Below are 19,756 nucleotides of genomic sequence, written 5' to 3'. Positions count from 1 at the left end.
AATAGGAAGTCCAGTTTTATCTTTTTTTGAATAAAGGAAGACTTCAGAACATTCCAAATCATCTTAGAAGTAATTGATTATTTTAGAAGCCCAGTTATTGCTGACAAATTGGCAAATAAAGCAGCAAAGTTTTACACAGCAAGATTTCATGAGCAGTTTATGGATAAATATTGTGTAAACTTCTGTTGTAGATTGATGTTGAGTTTAGAAGAAGAACTGGGACTATCTTACTGATCCATATCAAACAATGACCTTTTGTGTCCAGTTGAGTAGGGTGGCAGGGTCTTGATTGCATGTCTTATCGAAATGGTACGATGTCCAGACGTTCAGCACTTTTTCAGTCCTGTCAATAGAATGTTTTGCAACCTCTACTGGACCTTCATCTGGCCATAACGGAGAATGGTGGGTTCTGATGCCATCATAGGTTTCCTTTTAGTGATCTTTGCAGTTATACTGCTGACTATAGTATGTAGTTTTTGATGCCTGCTACAATATGTACCCATCATACTCAATGAAAGCATATCTGTAGTAGCACACAACTCGTGAGTAGCATTGTAATTTTCTAATCCTGGTTAAGACTATTGAAACCAAGAGTGAAAAATCATTGCAAACTGAATGAGTAACCTCGATGAATAATTTGATTATAGAAATTACTTTTGGTGATTCTGGCATGTTAATACTATTTACATTGAAATCCACTAGTTTAATTTTAATGGAGGATTTAATAGGTTTATTTTAAATGGCCTAAAGTGGTGGAAAGAAGAACTTGATTATACAGAGTATCCATTCAATCACTGTTTAGTTGCAACCTCCAGGAATTAATACTAGAGATTTAATTACATTTTCAGTAATTACATTTCAGGAAATAATTTCATGATTTTTTTACTTTAACAAAGACTTACATGTTTAATCATGGATTGTATATTGAAGTGGTTTGATTTTTAAATTAGTCTTTGATTATGGTATGAACAAGATCAGCACCTGAAAGCAAACAAAGGGAGAAGTAGGTTTTTCTGTTCGGGTCAAGCAGTGTACGGAATTAAACTTTTGGCAGTAGCATCGTTTTCCTTCTTGTGTCTGGGAGCCAAACCTCAGCAACGGACATTGGCAGCTGTGCAATGTTTATCCAAAGTAATTGTACTCCACCTAGCTGCAGTGCACACAATATGATCATTCATTGCTAAACGATAATCAGTCAGCCTTACAGGATTTATTTTTCAGTTTCGATAATAATGTCAGTAAAGCACTGCCTCATTAAACTGGTAGGAATAAGTGTGACCTGAATATTTTAATGTGCAATTACTTTTTGACACTATTTTCACTTGAGCACGATATGGAGGGCTCTAGAACAAATCAGTAACAAAGCCTCTGTGTAAACAAGGGATGAGCCAAATATTGCACTTCCTTGTTATAAAGTAAGTGTTTAAGAACTTTTAGATAAGCCGATTAGGCACCTTTCCCTGCCATTATTCCAGTAATTTAATGGAACTGTAATCAGATTGGATCAAATGGTTGAACTCTGGTATTTTTGTTGGCTGTTTCTGAGGTCCCAAGGCTGAACTAAGTTATGGAGCAATAAGATATTGCACCTGAATAACTATTGAAAATATGTTATGAATGGGTGCATGGAGATGGGTTGTGGGAAAAAGTTTTTTTTAATTTTGTAACTTTTTTTCGATTTGTACACAAATTAATAAACCAGATATTTGCTGAAATATGCCTCTAAATGAAATACAATAGATTTCTGGGTAATTAGGCCATCGGTTAATTGGGTCATCTGTTTGTTTGGGACAACTCTAAAAGAACAAAAACTAACTGAGAAAATAGCCGGGATTTCCTTCATTTATTTGGGGCACTGTGCTGTTTTGATTAGGACAGGAGACAGTTGCCAAACAATTTCTAACTAACATCAGTTGCGTCACTTGAGTGGCCATTAGACACTGCACCGTGCTTGGAGCAAACAGTTTTTGAGTAGATTCCGTGGTGCGTGTTTGTATTAAAAAGCAGTGATTTTTGTCACTGTTTGTTACATTTGTGGTGCTGGGAAGCTGGGTTACCATGAATAACACATACGAGAAGTGGAGAGGTGACGAACAAACACACTGCTGTTTATTTTTACTTGTAATTCACCTACCCAGAATGCCCTGTCACAGTACACAGCACTCTGGGAAGCTTGACAGCATCCTGTAAGGGTCAAATATACATGGATACATAACATATCCCTCCCCCTTATTTTAAATGTTACTCCTCCTTCCCATACACAGACCAGCTGGTGAACTATTAACATTCAAACTGAGGAAACAGGGCTGACTACCTTGATTCCAGACATAACCATGGGGATTATTCTGCACCATGTGCTGAGGGTTAGTCACTAAACTAGAGCTTCCATCTGCCAGGAGGCAGCCAGTTCTTGTGAGGGTACCGATGACCTGCGGGTGATGCCAAAATTGTTTTATCTCTTGGTGGTGTATGTATAGATCTTGGCTTGGGTACTGCAATGTCACAGGTGATGGGGGAGCACTGGCTGTGTCATTTGATCTGAGCGGAGGTTCTGCAGTCGTCATCTCAGAATCTGCCCCATTTCTGCAACTGGATCTGGATTGGTCAGTTTGTGTTGGTTTTCAGTAGCCTCAGAAGTGGGCACAGCTGATCAACATGTCTCTTCCAGGTGTCGTGGTTACTATTTCCACTGTGTACGATACAGGATGTCTGTGCCATCATCATTTGCTTTTTGAGGATGTGACTAAACACAATGATGAAGGTAGAGCAGTAGATGTAGTGTAAATGAATTTCAGCAAGGCATTTGACAAGGTACCCCATACAAGGCCTATTGAGAAAGTAAGAAGGCATGGGATCCAAGGGGACATTGCTTTGTTGACCAGAACTGGCTTGCCCACAGAAGGCAAAGAGTGGTTGTAGACGGGTCATATTCTGCATGGAGGTCGGTGACCAGTGGTGTGCCTCAGGGATCTGTTTTAGAACCCCTACTCTTTGTGATTTTTATAAATGACCTGGATAAGGAAGAGGAGGGATGGGTTAGTAAATTTTCTGATGACACAGAAGTTAGAGGTGTTGTGGATAGTGTGGAGGGCTGTCAGAGATTACAATGGGACATTGATAGGATGAAAAACTGGGCTGAGAAGTGGCAGATGGAGTTCAACCCAGATAAGTGTGAGGGGGTTCATCTTGGTAGGTCAAATATGATGGCAAAATATAGTATTGATAGTAAGACTCTTGGCACTGTGGAGGATCTTGGGACCTTGGCGTCCAAGTCCATAGGACACTAAAAGCTGCTACGCAGGTTGACTCTGTGGTTAAGAAGGCATACTTAACCAAGTTGACCTTCATCAATTGTGGGGTTGAGGTTAAGAGCCAAGAGGTAATGTTGCAGCTATATAGGACCCTGATCAGACCCCATTTGGAGTACTGTGCTCATTTCTGGTCGCCTCACTATAGGAAGGACGTGGAGACCACAGAAAGGATGCAAAGGAGACTTACTAGGATGTTGCCTGGATTGGGGAGCACACTTTATGAGAATAGGTGGTCCTTGGAGCGACGGAGGATGAGAGGTAACCTGATAGAGATGTATAAGATGATCAGAGGCATTGATTGTGTGGATAGTCATACACTTTTTCCCAGGGCTGAAATCATTAACACGAGAGGGCACAGTTTTAAGGTGCTTGGAAGTAGGTACAGAGGAGATGTCAGGGATAAGTTTTTTTACGCAGAGAGTGGTGAGTGTGTGGAATGGGCTGCCGGTGACAGTGGTGGAGGCAGATACGATAGGGTCTTTTAAGAGACTCCTGGACAGGTACATGGAGCTCAGAAAAATAGAGGGCTATGGGTAACCCTAGGTAATTTTTCAGGTAAGGACATGTTCGGCACAGCTTTATGGGCCAAAGGTCCTGTATTGTGCTGTAGGTTTTCTATGTTTCTATGTTTCTATCATCACAGGTATTCGTTCCGGAGATGTAGCTCTGGGCAAGTACTCTCTCCTGTTGTGGAACTTCTTTAGCATGTTCTTTAGCATGTCTCTGCTTGGGTTTTCTGCTCATTTAGAGCAATCTGTTTTGTGTTTGGGGTGTTAAGCAAGTCAAGCAGGGTGAGAAGCTGTCTTTTCATCAGGGCAGTGGCTGGAGCCATTTTGTGGTGGCATGCGGTGTGTCAGCAAGGAAGTTCTAAGACACTGTTTGAGGGATCCACTTCCTAACAAAATCTTCTTTTCTTTTCAAATCTTTTTATTATTATTATTATTATTAAAAATTAACATGAGTACATCAACACTTACAATGTCTCAAGAAAGAAAAAGCATTATTTTAAAGATTGAAAATTTTTTGGTGATAATAAAAGAAAACCCTACTAAGCAAGAAAAAGTGGGAAAAAAACCCCATTAGGTGTTCAACTCCGGAACCATGCGTCATACAAAAAGCTTCTAAAGATAAACATCAAACCGCCTGCAAGAAAAAAAAACGTACCAAAAATTTGCAATTAGATCATGGAGGAAATCTATCAATTAACTTAAATGATAATAACGAGCAAATGAACCCCATCTTTTTTCAAAATCAAATAAAGGTTCAAAGGTTAACTTCTAATTTTCTCCAAACTAAGATATAGCATCACTTGAGAGAACCATTGTAACAAAGTGGGAGCTGATGTATCCTTCCACTTCAACAAAATGGCCCTCCTAGCTATCAATGTAACAAATGGAATAACATGTTGGTCAGACACAGAGATACCACAGATGTTTTGAGGAATCTTGATGACTTGTTCATTGTTTATGCGAATCGTTCAGCAAGGCCATTATGGCTGGATGATATGGTGTTGACTTGATGTGCTGAATACCATTTGCTTGTATAAATGCCTTGAACTCTTCAGACAGGAGTTGTTGGCCATTGTTACTTACAAGCTGTTAAGGAAGCCCAGGATGGTTAAAGATGGAACATAGCTCTTCAATGCATTTTTCAGATATAGTGCTCTTCACGATGGCAAACTCAGGCCATTTGCTATGTGCATCCACCATGACCAAGAGCATGTCTCTTCTACAGGTCCTGCAAAATCTATGTGAATCCTGTGGCATGGTTCTTCAGGCCACTCCCATGGATGCAAAGGAGCAAGGTGAAGAATGTTTCTCACTCACTGACAATATCGGCATGCTTTGGCCTTCCCGTCAATTGTAACATCCAGTCATGGCCACCAGAAATAACTGCGTGCGTTTTCTTTCATGCACGCTATGTCACCGTGTCTTGCATGTAGCTCGTAAAGTACTTACTTTCTTAATGGTGAAGGAATGACATTGTAAATGTCCTGCTCGGACTGTGAGCTCCTTCCACCCAGCCTGATAAGGTTTGAATGCTAGATTGGCACTCCTTTCCATTTGTGTGTTACCATGTCCACCACTTTACATAGAACAGGGTCAGTACATTTGCGCTTCTCGACTTGTGCCACAGCTATCAGAGCTGTAAGTACTTCCTTGAAGTAAAAGATCTCCTTCAGGGATGGCACTGGAGCTGTAACAGCTAAGGAAAGTCTGGAAGGTCCATCAGCATTCGAATGGTGCACAGACCTCCTGTACTTTATATCATACTGATGTGCAAATAGTATCAGAGCCCAATGTTGCATTCAACAAGCAGCCAGGGAAGGAATGTGGATCAAAACCTGGTGTCAAGTGGCAATGATCTGTCAGTAGTATAAATTGTCGACCAAAGAAGAACTGATGGAATTTCTTAACTCCAAAGACAATTACAAGTGCTTAATGCTCAATCTGTGCAGAGTGGCTTTCTGCCTTGCTTAACGTCCTTAATACAAAGGTGATTGGATGCTCTTCTCCTGACGATGTGGCATGTGAGATAATTGTCCCCACACCATAAGGTAATGTGTCGCAGGCCAACTGTGTGGACAATGATGGGTTGAAGTATGTGAGAGCTTCTGACTGTGACAAAGCTGTTTTGGCCTCATCACAGCGATATGTCCACTTTCAGGGTGTTGATTTATTTAAAAGCTCATGAGGTGGTTTTAGCATGCTAGCTAGGTTAGAAACAAACTTTGTGTAGTACATTAGTAGTCATAAGAAAGATCTTAACTGTTTTACGTTCTGTGGTGATGGAGTCTTCACGATTACCTTCACCTTTGATGGTGCTTTATGAAGACCGGAGCTGTTGATCACATGGTGCAAATATTTAATTGAAGGACAAAAGAACTCAAACTTATTCTTCTGGACCCTCAATCCATTTTCCTTGAGTCTTTGTAGTGTAGCATCAAAGTTTTGTAGGTGTTTAACTTCACTTGCCCCCATCACTGAAATGTTCCCACATCCGATGGATTCACTTTCAAGGATACTTCATCTAATGTTTATCATATTTATTGCTTGTTTGTTTGTTTGTTTATTTATTTATTCTTTATTTCTTTTTGTATTTGCACAGTTGTCCTTGCACACTGGTTGAACACTCAGTTGGTGCAGTCTATTATTGATCCTATTATGGATTTATTGAGTCTGCCCTCAAGAAAATGAATCACAGGGTTGTGTATGGTGACATAAATGTACATTGATAATAAATTTACTTTGAACTTTGAACTTTGCTTACATTCAGCCAAATAGCATTGCACCCCTGTCAACCCACTCAGGATCTGGTCAATTGCTCACTGATGAAGTGCGGGAGTTAAGGTGATGCCACATGGAAACCTTCGGTACCTTGTGGGTCAATGATTTCTGTGACTCTGAATCCACATGCATCTGCAAGTATGCTTGACACAAGTCAATCTTGCTGAATGTCTGTCCTCTGGCTAATCCTGCAGAGAGCTCATCAATGTTCAGCTGTAAGAATCAGGTTAATGGTTACCTTGAAGTCTCCGCAAAGCCTTAAAGATCTATCCCTTTTTAGGACTGGACCCACTTAAGTTGCCCAACTACTTACACATACTGGTTCTAATTCCTTACTCTAGACCAGTCTTTCCAATTCAGCTTCTACCTTTAATTTGAGGGTGTATGGAACAGGTTTTGCCTTCAGGCATGTGGGTGTTGTGTCTGGCTTAACAGTGGTTGCTTTCATACTGTCCAGTTCTCTGTTGAATACTTCTGCATGTTTCTTCAATACCTCTCATTGACCAGTGCTCCCACCAATCAAGTGCACTCCATGCCAGTTTCGTTCGAGCTGCTCCAATCACAAGCAGCTCAGAAGTGCTAGGTAACCACCTCTAACAACGTACAATGGAAGTTTCTTTCTTTGTTCATCAATCTCCACTTTAACATATCCTGTTCTGCTCACCAGTACGACTTCACCAGTGTATGTCTTTCAAATCAACTTTGCCCCTTCTGGGGTGAGATGCTGCAATTTCTCCTTGTAATCTATATTTGATACCAGTGTTACTGCACCACCTGCTTCCAGATGCAACTCTTTTTTCTGAGAACACATACTTTTTTTTGCCAAGGGGAACAGAAGAATAAATATTGTGTGCAGACTTGTCACCTCATTGCCAGTTGTTCTATTTGAGGTACTGGGAATAACACATGGCCATGAATGACGCACATGAGAGTCGAAAAGGTGAGGAAAAGATGTGCCCAGAATGCCCTCGCACATTATGTTCAGTATGTAACACAACCCTGCATGGGTCAAAATATACAGGAAAGCTTAACACTGATATATGGCAAGAAATAAGCAGCAAAAAAATTCAGAACTGTTTTGCTTACTGTGGTTTCAATCATTGATGCTAGGAGATGCTAGAAATGGCTGGGAGTGAAAATGAAATTATATCACTACTTCAAAAAGTTAGGAATTATGAAGAATTTGAAGCTATTGACAATCATCTTGAATGTTAAAATGAAAATGAAGATTTGGAAGATGTAATTGTCAAGAACACCGAATGTTTTACTCTCCTCCCATCCAGTAGGCGCTACAGGAGCCTCCGCTCCCCCACCAGCAGGTACAGGAAGAGCTTCTTCCCTGAGGCTGTGACCCTGCTGAACCTCACATCACAGTGCCAAACAGTATTGCGCCCATATTGTACTGTCTCAGTATTTTTATATTTGTATGCTGTAGCACTTACTTTTTATTCGCAGTTATTTTGGAAACAGCACTATTCTTTGCATTTCTGGTCAGATGCTAAATGCATTTCATTGGCTTTGTACCTGTACTCGGCACAATAACAATAATGTTGAATCTAATCTAATCTAATGAAAGTAGTCCATTATCTGCTCTAGGTGTTTGCGCTGATTTTGTTCATTTACAGTCAAACAAAAGAACACGGCAGCGTACACTGTCCTCTGTTGATAACTACTATGAACTAATACACAGTTCTGTAGCAACTTTCTAATTTGTTCTATATTTTATTTAAATACACAATTTGTTACTCAGTTAAATGAAGTAATTCATCTTTTTTTTTTATACCTTTTTACCTTTTAATTTCCATAAAACCGGCTATTTGGGACAGCCACTTAATTAGGCCATAATGTACTGGTCCCGAGGTGACCCAATTAACTGGAATCCACTGTAGTTACACGTGTTCCATAACTCAAATGGCTCAATTCTGACCTTATAAAAATGTAAGCAAAACTTCTGTATTGAAAATGGAAGTATGTTTTTAGCTTTCAAGGCATGTCCTCAAGTGGTTTTAAGGTAAGCCACAAAGTTATTCAAGGAATATTTTTTGCTGGTGATTAACATTTCTGTAATTTGCTTTTCATAACTTCTGAAAAAGACTGGTTGTCTTGCAGTTTGTTTGTGCTGCTGACGGGAACTGTGGAAAAACTTGGCACAGCCTAGTTTTTCGGTCTTGGCATCTCTGGGATGTCATTAGTAGATTAAACACTTTTCTGAGGCTTTATTGAAGCAATTTAGCAAAATTATAATCCAATTGGATTAAATGATTAATCTGGGATAATTTTGCTGGCTGCTTCTGGACCACCAAAGTTCAGTCACATCGCTGAGAAATTACATCTCACTACTGAAGATACACAGGGGGCTTATTGAAGTGCGTTGTGAGTGGCCCATTCAGATCTGGTGATTTCCTTACATTTCCCAATTTCTATGGTGTTAATATTTTTGTGATGTTACCAGCACTGGTATGTGCACCACTAATGGTTGCTAAGTGCCCACTTTCCTCACGTGGGCTGTCATAATAGCAGTGTTGCTCAGAAATCAGATTGCAAATCTGTTGTTAGAAATTGCTAGTGAGTAAACTAGAGTGGAATGTGCTTCCTGATGATCTGATAGTATTGAGTGACTGAGATATGTTAAAATTACTACCTCATGTTAACTTGTGAGAAACTAGATCTTTTACTCAGTTAAACTATATTGTAATATATTCTGTGACAATGGGATTGATGGGTGCCACTTCAACTCTGCTTCCCACTCCCATTCAGACATGTCCATACATGGCCTCCTCTACTGCCATGATGAGGCCAAACTCAGGTTGGAGGAGCAACACCTCATATACTGTCTAGGTAGTCTCCAGCCCCTTGGTATGAACATAGAATTCTCCAACTTCCGGTACTTCCCTCCTCCCTCCCTTCCCCTATCCCTATGTCACTCTGCTCCCCCCCCCAGCTGCCTATCACCTCCCTCATGGTTCCGCCTCCTTCTAGTACCCATTGTGTTTTCCCCTATTCTTTCTTCACCTTTCCTGCCTATCACCTCCCTGCCTCCCCTCCCCCACCCCTTTATCTTTCCCCTTACTGGTTTTTCACCTGGAGCCTCCCAGCCTTCTCCTTCCCACCGTCCCACCACCTTCTTTATAGGGTCTCTGCCCCTTCCCTCTACAGTCCTGACAAAGGGTTCTGGCCCGAAACGTCGACCGATCTTTTCCACGGATGCTGCCCGACCTGCTGAGTTCCTCCAGCGTGTTGTGAGTGTTGTCTTAGTGATCTTCTTTATAAGTCAGGGACTGCTGGTTATTTTCTACACTTTGTTCTGTAGGTGACATTGATCATTTCATGATGATACCCTATTAAAACCAAACATCAATGCTTGTTAGTTAGCCAAGTTTCCATTTTTTCTGTTCATGTGGAAACAAACTTTCAAGTGGCCGTGATAGCACAGTGAGGCTTCCTGGTAAGATGGTGCCACACTTGGCTGCAGTGGCTACTCCAGGTTCAAACAAAGGTGTATATGTTCTTTCTGTATGTCTTCCTTTATGTCGCGAGTCCTCGCTGGATACTAAGAGCATCAAGTACTGCAGGACAATCCCACCAGCGAGTTGCTCGATAGCAATGGAGCTGGATTTATTGTGTACCATTGATGTGTTGTCACCTGAACTTCTTGCATATTATTGTGTCGAAAAGGTGCACAGTCCAACAATAGGTACAAGTGATTTGTTTTGGACATTTTTATTGGAATTGTAAGATCCTATTGGGCATGGTCAACATAAAATACTGTAAGTCTAGTTCTCTGATTCATTGACAAGACTGACAGCGGGGGAGCTTTCTTGCTTTAGTTGTGGCGAGGTCTAGGCCTAGCCCATGGGTTCACCTGCCACAGGTGCCCAGGACAGGAGACACCAAAACGGTGTGGGAGAGTCTCCGGTGGGGGGGGCACATTGGAATTTGTATTGGTTTGGGGGTTTGGGGGTTTGTCCCTCCTGTTGGGACTGCTCTCTAGAGTTTTTGCTCGGTGGAAGAGCAAGCTGGACCAGGACAACATGCCATAAATCTGCAGCCATGCCACTCAAGGACTTGGGCTATATATATATTTTCTTTGTTACTGTATGTTTATGTGAAATTCTAACCATATGTGCTGTTTGTGCTATGTGCTGCTATTGGTAAGTGTTTTGCACCTTGGCCTGAAGGAATGCTGTTTAATTTGGCTAAATTCATGTATGGTTAAATTATAATTAAATTTGAACTTGAACTTAACATGTGCTCTACTTTTAAACCAGATCATAATCCTGTTGCTTTGCATATATAGGCAATGATATTGTTCTGACTGAATAAAGTAGCTACTGTATGATTTTTTTTTACTTTTTCCATCTGTTCCTTTCTGAGTAAAGATATAATTTATAGTGTAATGCCGATGGAGTCAGGGTTGCAAGAGAAGTCTTGTACACTACGAAGGACAATGAGGTATTTTCTATTTTCCTCTAGGACTAGGTTCAGAGGGGTCAGAGAATCCTCTGAGCTTCAAATACGGTGAGGATCAACTTCATTCTACACAGATCAACTGTTTCGTTAAGCACCCTGACCATTCACTGCAGTCTATCACTGATTCAAAGCCTGCCATGACTGTCCCCTGTACCCAATAGATGGCAGCAACTCATCAAGTTTTCTTAACTGTCCCAAGGGAACATCTTGATCCGAATGACCTAGAAAGACAGGAGTATCTGGCATTTGGCAAAGGGGAATCCAAGTCTTAAGAATAAATCCCCTCTTTCCAGTGGGCTTACTGATCAACCACATTGTAACCCTCCCTCACTTCAAGCACCACCGCTAGCTGGGAAGTTGCTCTTCTGTTACTGCACTGCACAGCAAACATTGATACCTCAACAATTATCTGGAACCAATGACTTCAACACACCATGCACTCAGAAGTATTCAATGTGCAGTTATTGCTGATGAAACAATTGAAGATGAATTTTGACCCCAATTATCTCAATGAGAACAACAGTTATGAGTGAGTGTGAACAGAAGCTTTTGTTTCCTAAAGAGTGGCATTTTAGCTTAAAGGTTAAACTTTGGTTGCTGTAGCACTCATGCAAATCATGCCTCCTTGTTCTCTTAAATTGCAAACATAGCATGATCTTGTATTTTACTTGCATTAAAATAGGCAACAGTTTGTTTCCATGAAATTGGAAAAAAACACTTCCGGTGCACTGTGTCTTGCGTTCTAGCAAATAAGCATTTGCAACTTAGTATTGCAGTCTTTCAAATTCCCTTTGCTACGTTGGAATGTTTAAGATAGCTGCGTAGTTGCGGAAGTAGTGACTTGGTTGGTCCAAGTAAGCCAGTGATTTTCCCGGTGTACTCCACTATTGGGCTTTACATGTGTAGAATCATGTCTTGCCTCAACTCTACAGCAGAGATGATATACGAACAGCACACCCATTCATTTTAACGGAGAGAAGTGGTTATGAAAGAGAGGGATAAATATATTTTGAATTTGCTTTAATGTTTTACAGTGATGAAAATTGAATGTGATTTAATTTTTATTTTACATTTTTGCCTTTGAATTCTTAATTGATTTGAAGTTTGTTTGGCTCTTAATGAACGTCAGAGACATTAAGTTTTAACAGCTGACAAAGCTCAGGGGATATGGCTGTGCCAGTTTTTAAAGTTTTGGGTGTGGGGTTTATTTTGAAACACTCAGTACTTTTCAGTGCACTTAAAAACCCAGCAATTGTACATGTTGAGCACTATTTAGGTCATGTTCTCATAACCGAAGATTAAGGAAATGATTTTGGATTTGTTCAATGCTGGATGTACATTAATAATGTTAATTGAAAAACCATGGTCTAAGTCAAATTCAAGTTTATTGTCATCTGACTGTAGATATACACAACCAAATGAAACAACATTCCTCTGGACCACAGTGCACCCACAAAACATATATCATACACAGCACATAAAATAAAATATTACCACAAATAATAAAATATAATTCAAAGTGTAGCTGTAGTGTGCAGCACAGATAAATCAAACCTAATCACAGGATACTATATAATGATTAATTAACCTACCTGGCACGTCTTTGGACTGTGGGAGGAAACCAGAGCACCTGGGGAAAACCCACTCATTCGACAGGGAGAACAAACAGAGGTTCCTTGCAGAACAGCGCCAGAATTGAACTCCAAACTCTGGAATGTCCCAGACTGTAGTAGCATCACACTTACCACGGCACTACCGTGACGCCCAGATGTGGGTGATCTGGGAGGTATCCAAACTCCCTGATTGTCACATCTGTGGAAAGTGCATCCAGCTGCAAGTCCTTGGAATGTAGAAGACTGAAAGGAATTATGATAAAGGATATAGAATTACAATTACAAAGGGTATAGAAAAGGTAAATGCAAGCAGGCTTTTTCCACTGAGGGTGGGTGGGACTACAACTAGAGGTCATGGGTTAAGGGTGAATGGTGAAAAATTTAAGGGGAATGTGAGGGGAAATTTCTTCACTCAGAGGATCGTGAGAGTGTGGAATGTGCTGCCAGCATGTGGTGCATACGAGCTCAATTTCAGAGTTTAAGTGAGGTTTGGATAGGTACATGGATAGTAGGGGTATGGAGGGCTATGGCCTCGGTGCAGGTCAATGGGAGTAGGCAGTTTAAATTTTTTGTCATGGACTAGATGGACTGAAGAGCCTGCTTCTATACTGTACTTCGCTATTACTCTGTGACTCTGACCGATCAGGGCTAATAGCGGAAACGTGCCAGGAGCCAGAAAAGTTAGGGGAGGTCTGTAATGTATACGTACTTTGCTTCAGTGTTTACCCATGAGAGTGACCTTGATAAATGTGAGAACAGCATAAAATTGACTGATATGCTTTAATATGTCGATGTTAAGAAAGAAGATGTGCTGAAAATTTAGAAAAACATTAGGAAAGCTAAGTCTCCGGTGCTGGGCGGGTTATATTTCAGGTTACTACGGGAAGTGAGGAAAGAGATTGTGGAGCTTTTGCTGATAATTTTTGTAATAGGGTTAACCCTGGGAATTATAGACCAGTGTGTCTTTTGTAAATGGTGGGCAATCTATTGGAAAGGATCCTTAGGGTCAGGATTTATGATTATTTGGAGAAGCAGAGTCTGATTTGGGTTATTTAACTTGGCTTTGTGAGAAGCAGGACATGCCTCATGAACCTGATTAATTTTTTTGAGGAAGTGACGAAACAAAATGATGAAGATGGAGCAGTGGATGTAATGTATATCAATTTTAGTAAGGCTTTTGACAAGGTGCCCCATAGTAGGCTCATTCAGAAATACAGGAGGCAAGGGATTCAGGGAAACAAGGCTACTTGGATTCAGAATTAGCTTGCCCACGGAGGGCAGAGGGTGGTAGTAGATGGATTGTATTTGGCCTGGAGGTCAGTGACCATTGGTATTCCATAAAGATCTGTTCTAGGACCCCTGCTCTTTGTGGTTTTTATGTGACTTGGATGAGGAAGTGGAAGGCTGGGTTAGTAAATTTGCCACAAGTGTAGAAGGTTGTTGTGAGTTACATCGGCACATTGAGAAGTAGCTGATGAAGTTGGATTTGGAAAGTCGAATGTGAAGGCAGAGTACGAGGTTAATGGTAGGAGTCTTAGCAGTATGGAGGAACAAAGCAATATTGAGATCCACATCCATACACCCTCAAGGTTGTCATGCGTTAATAGGGTTGTTAAGAAGGCAAGTGGTTTGTTGGCCTTCATTATTCTGGGATTGAGCTCAAGAACTGCAACATAATGTTGTAGCTCTATAAAACTGTGATTAGACCAACTTGGAGTATTATGTCCAGTTCCGGTTGCCTCATTTTGGGAAAGATAGGGGAGCTTTAGAGAGGGTGCAGAGGAGATTTACCAGGATGCTCTTGTGTCTTATAAGGGTAGGCTGAGTGAGCTAGTGCTTTCTCTTAGTGCAAAAGGAGATGAGAGGTGACTTGATAGAGGTGTTTAAGCTGATGAGGCATAGATCAAGTGGACATCCAGAGACGTTTTTCCCAGGGCAGAAATGGCCAATACGAGGAGGCCTAATTTTAAGGTGACCGGAGGAAAGTATAGGGGGATAGGGGGTGGCGATGTCAGAGGTAGGTTTTCTTTTTTTTTTTTTACACAGTGTGGTAGATGCATGGAACATGCTGCCAGGATGGCGGTAGAGGCAGATACGTTAGGGATATTTATGCGACTCCTAGATAGGCATGTAGATGAAAAAGAAATGAAAGGCTGCATGGGAGTGAAAGGTTAGATTGATCTTACAGTGGGTTAAATAGTCAGCAAAATATTGTGTGCTGAAGAACCTGTGTTGTGCTATACTGTTCTATGTTATAGGAATGTGCAGGTAAAATGCATCCATGTTTATGTAATTGATGTCAATAACCTGATTTTGTCCTTTTCATATACATGCGGTCTTTGTGTTGCTTATTACATATCATGTTAATTAAACTATTTTGTTTAAGTACACCCAGTGGCCACTTTATTAGGTGCACCTGTACACCTGCTTGTTAATGCACATGTCTAATCAGCCAATCAGGTGGCAGCATCTCAATGCATTAAAGAATGCAGATGTGGTCAAGTAGTTCAGCTGTTGTTCAGACCCAACTTCCAAATGGAAAAGAAATGCAATCTAAGTGACTGACCGTGGAACACTGGTGGCATGTGGGGTGATTTGAGTACCTCAGAAACTGTTGATCTCCAGGGAATTTCAGCCACAACAGTCTCTAGAGTTTACAAAGAATGGTGTGAGAAACAAATCCAGTGAGTGGCAGTTCTCTGAGTGAAAGCACCTTGTTAATGAGAGAGGTCAGAGGAGAAAGGCCAGACTGTTTCAAGCTGACAAGTTGATGTGCAGAAGATCATTGAACGCACAACACATCGAACCTTGAATGGATGGGCGACAGCAGCAGAAGAACACACCAGTTTCCACTTCTGCACGTAATAAAGTGCCCAGTGCATGTGTTTTAAAAGTAGACTGGATTGCAAATGTATGCAAAAAAAATGACATGATTACTTCCTTTTGGGTTTGAGCTCTATAGGCTATAAACCAGGGATGAAACAGCATGGCTTTAAAGTAAAGGATTGTTGGCATAGGGTAGTTATTCCATTAATCACTTGCACTAAATTTACTGTTGCACACATGTAATCATCCTGTATTAATCTTATTTCTCCAACAGGACAATATTACATTGTTTCTGAGAGCATGCGAAGAGCTTGGACTTAAGGGATCCCAGCTTTTTGATCCAGGTGATCTCCAAGATATGACCAACAGAGCTACCGTCAAGTAAGTAAGGACCAGAACTGGTTATAATGAATATTTTAAAAAAGTGTGATGTGCTTTACACATTAGAAAAAAAAATGAAAGAATACTGAATATAGAAGCTAATTTGAATTAGTTCTTAAAATAATAATTGCATAATGCTTGCTTCTGTCATTTAAAGAATAATCAGGAGAATATTGCACTTTGTGTAAGCTTATCTTAAATAGTATACATCAGGCTTTCTCAGCCCTTTTTCCCTGGAGGTAATCTTGAAATAATCTTCAGGTCTCGGAACCCCGCGTAAAAATTTTTATATCCACTGCTCACGCTACATTTGCGTGATCAGTAAGTTGTAGATATAATAACCCAAAAATAATTGTCAATGCTCTCGAGTAGAGAATGGATTTTTAGCCAACCATTCTTGAAAAAAAAGGCTAATTAAGCTTACCTTACCTTTCTTGAAGTTAATCTCTATCTTTCCTTTTCATAAATTTTTAAAACACGTAAAGCAAACATAATAAATTTCTGTTAAATAAGTGGCTTAAGCCAAAATGGGATTTAATTTTTCTAAAAGTATGCTCAGTAGATTTAATTTAAATAAAGGCTGTAAATTGCTTTTAATTAATGCTATTTACAACATTAAAATTTATTGATAATGTTGAATAGCAAAGTTACGAAAAACTGAATCCCAAAGCAATAAGAATGAAAATATAGCCTGGGATACAATTTTATGCAAGACTTTGAAAACACATTTTCTTACTAAGTGACATGATCAGGCTCAAATATAGGGCTAGCTGTGTTTGTTGTTTGCTGCACAAATACTCGATTCTAGGTCAAGCTTAAGATGAGTACACATGGATTTCACCTTCAACTGAAATGAGACAACATCTATCTTTGCTCTTGATGCTTATTAAACAAGATAAACTTTGTTCACACATGTAAGAAGTTGAGAGCCGCAGCAAAATATCCATTGCTTTCCTATGAATGGCAGGATACTCTTCTTTCACAGAAATCCAGAACTTGGCCAGGGGCATTTCAGTAAATCTCATCTTAAGTGCACGATCAGACTGCATCTCACAAAGTTCTTTCGAAGTCAAGTTCTCAGGCTGAGCAGAAGATTCAGAGAAAAGGTCCGTCACCCAGACATTGAAAGGGAGGAAAAATACTGTTCAGTTTTGTTTTGCTATCCTTCCATGTGATTTTCAATAAGACTGGAAAAACCGTCTGATATCCTTCCTCACTCTCAAGTCCAAGCAGCAGTGGAATCATTTCAAAATTTCCTTTTGCAACATGACTTTTCCAAAGATTGTTTCCTTTTAAATCCAAGAACGTTGTCACTTGAAGTCAAAAACATTTTCTCCAGACCCTTGCAGAGACTTGTTCAAGTGGGTCATATGATGAAAAAAGTCTGCTAAGTAGGCTAGTTTCTGCAGCCACTCTTCATCTTCAAAGCACTCAGCAAAGTCTGGCCGACTATTTTCTTGAAAGTACTCCTACAATTCACCTTTCAGCTCAAACTCCCAGTTGAGAACTCTTCCTCTGCTAAGCCTTCGGATTTCTGTGTGTAGCAGGAGATTGATGTGCTCTGTCCAAGTTTTCATAGTTTTTTTAAACATTCTCAAGTAAACTGGTCTTTGTTTGATAAAGTTAATAATTTTGTAGCATCATCCAGATATCTCTAATTTCTTCTCCAAGTGTTTTTAACACCAAGACATATCTGTGAAGAAAGCAGTGTGTTGTGACGTCAGGGTTTGCTTTATTTTACAAGAGAAACAGAACCTCTTATGGAGTCAAGCATGGGTAGGGTACCATCAGTACAGATGCCAGCACAGTTCCTCCAAGACAGACCTGTTGTTTCCAGATTTGAAGACAGAACATTAACTATATCTTGCTCTTTGCAACAAAAAAAAATTTGTGAATTTCACCATCATTTACAAATCTTACAAATGCTACAACATGACATTTATTGGTGAAATCTGTTCACTTATCAACTTGGATGGAGAAGCTGTTGATTTTCAGTTTATCACACAAAACCTCTTCAGCATCTTCTGATGTCATCAATACGTCAATTCGTACTCGTTGAGAGTGGCCACCTTCTCAACCCAACAAAACCATGCAAGGATCCATTCTCATGCTGTCTTCTCACGCACACAGAGGATGCATTACAGGCTGCAGTCACAGTTCACCAAGGCTTCAAGGGCTTTCTGGTTAACAATCACTCTGAAGAAAACAATGATCCTCCATCAGAAGCCCCCTCGTGGCATTTACAACCCACGTCAAATCGCCATTGATGACCGGCCTCTCACCACGGTTGGGCAGTTCACCTACCTAGGCAATGTCATCTTGAACAACGCTACGGTAGTAAGGGGCATTGACAATTAACTCGACAGAGCTAGTAATGCCTTCAGGTACCTCCAGAAATGTGTGTGGAAGAACCACCAGCTGCGTCTGTCCAGAAAAATCCAGGTGTACAAGGCTGCCATTGTCACAACACTGCTACATGGTTCTGAAGCCTGGGTCCTGTACCACAAGCAAAATCGATTGCTCAAACACTTCCATCAGTACTGCCTGCACTCCATCATGAGTATCAGCTGGCTGGATCGTGTCTCCAACAACGAGGTCAACTTCCAAGCATTGAAGCCACATGGTAGCTCTGCATGGACAACTCCAGGTTACCAAAAGCAGTGCTCTAAGGAGAACTCTCTCCGGACCAGAAAAATCGTGGTGCTCCACACAAGAGGTACAAAGACCAACCTAAACAGAAGCTTTCTCAGGCAAATATTGAGGTCAAGCAGTGGCAGCAGCTGGCTTTTGGCAGAGACTGCTGCAGAATGCTGATACACAGAGCAGCCAAGAATTTTGAGGAATCCAGAAGAGTGACTGCTGAAGAGAAGAGGAGATGCAGGAAGGATCCTACTACTCAAGCACTTGCATCCCAGCTTTTCCTGTGTCCCTACTGCTCCAGAGCCTGTAGATCTAGAATTGGCCACGACAGTCACCAATAATCGTGCCGTCGCTCCTGAAACCTTTGCAATTTCTAGGACTGCATCTTGTCCTGGCACTTTACCTGCTATAATTTTACATGTCGGCATTATTAGGTTCTTATCAACTGTGTGACTTTTCCTTTTCTAGGTAATAAGTTCTGCTACTAAATAACTTGCTTCCTTGTACTTTTTACTGACCGTGACTTTATTAACAAAAGCTTTACTCTGTTTGCCTTGAGATTCCAATTGTCATTTAAAATAATCAGCACTTTTACATGTCGTATAGCTGGAATTCGTAATTAAATGTCTTTTCAATTTTGCTGGAGCCATTGCTGTATTTGTAAGTTGTTTGCCACAACTAGGAACAATGGGATAGGACAACTTGGATCACCAATCCAGGTAAAATCCATGGATAAGTAACTTCCATTGTAAAGATAGATGTTTTTGTGTCCATTGTTGCCCTAGTGCCGTGAAATGACTCAGAAGATTGTGTAATTCAAAAATTGCCACATTGTACCATCAGACATGTCTGTAAAACACAGGGGTTAATAAAATATAAAAATGGCGAGTCTATTCAATGCTCAGAAAATGTACTTCACACTCCTCTTCTGCCTTCCATCCGACCCTCTGTATAATACAGTGCTCACCAGTTATCAGTCTATCTTTCCCTCCATGCAATACAGTGCTTCGCTTGCAATATCAGTGGCCTCCCCATCTCGCATCAAAAGCTGAGTATGGGCTCAACCAAATAAACATGGTCCTACTGCGCACTGCCATAGTGGGCTGAAAGACCTCAAATGGGTCTGCTCAGTTACTGTCCACCACTATGAGTGCTAGCATTATGCATCATGTGTAGTTCAAAAAACAATGTTTAGTTTTTAAAATCGCAATCTCTCACAGAACCCTAC

The 19,756-nt window shown here is 40.6% G+C and overlaps 1 protein-coding gene across 10 annotated transcripts in view; it reads left to right on the top strand.

The window, feature by feature from the left end:
- The window catches only part of LOC140195095 (LIM and calponin homology domains-containing protein 1-like), a 384,102-nt gene that overhangs the window by 217,027 nt on the left and 147,319 nt on the right, over positions 1-19,756 (top strand). For all 10 annotated transcript variants that reach the window (XM_072252809.1, XM_072252808.1, XM_072252807.1 and 7 more), the window contains exon 4: positions 15,782-15,888. In XM_072252809.1, coding sequence (XP_072108910.1) covers positions 15,782-15,888 — 107 coding nt within the window. The remainder of the gene's footprint in view (positions 1-15,781; positions 15,889-19,756) is intronic.

The sequence above is a fragment of the Mobula birostris genome, chromosome 3 (genome assembly GCF_030028105.1).
Source record: "Mobula birostris isolate sMobBir1 chromosome 3, sMobBir1.hap1, whole genome shotgun sequence".
In the NCBI taxonomy this organism is placed as follows: Eukaryota; Metazoa; Chordata; class Chondrichthyes; order Myliobatiformes; family Myliobatidae; genus Mobula; species Mobula birostris.
Note: the sequence above shows the minus strand (reverse complement) of the source record. Positions and strands in the feature narration are given on the sequence as shown.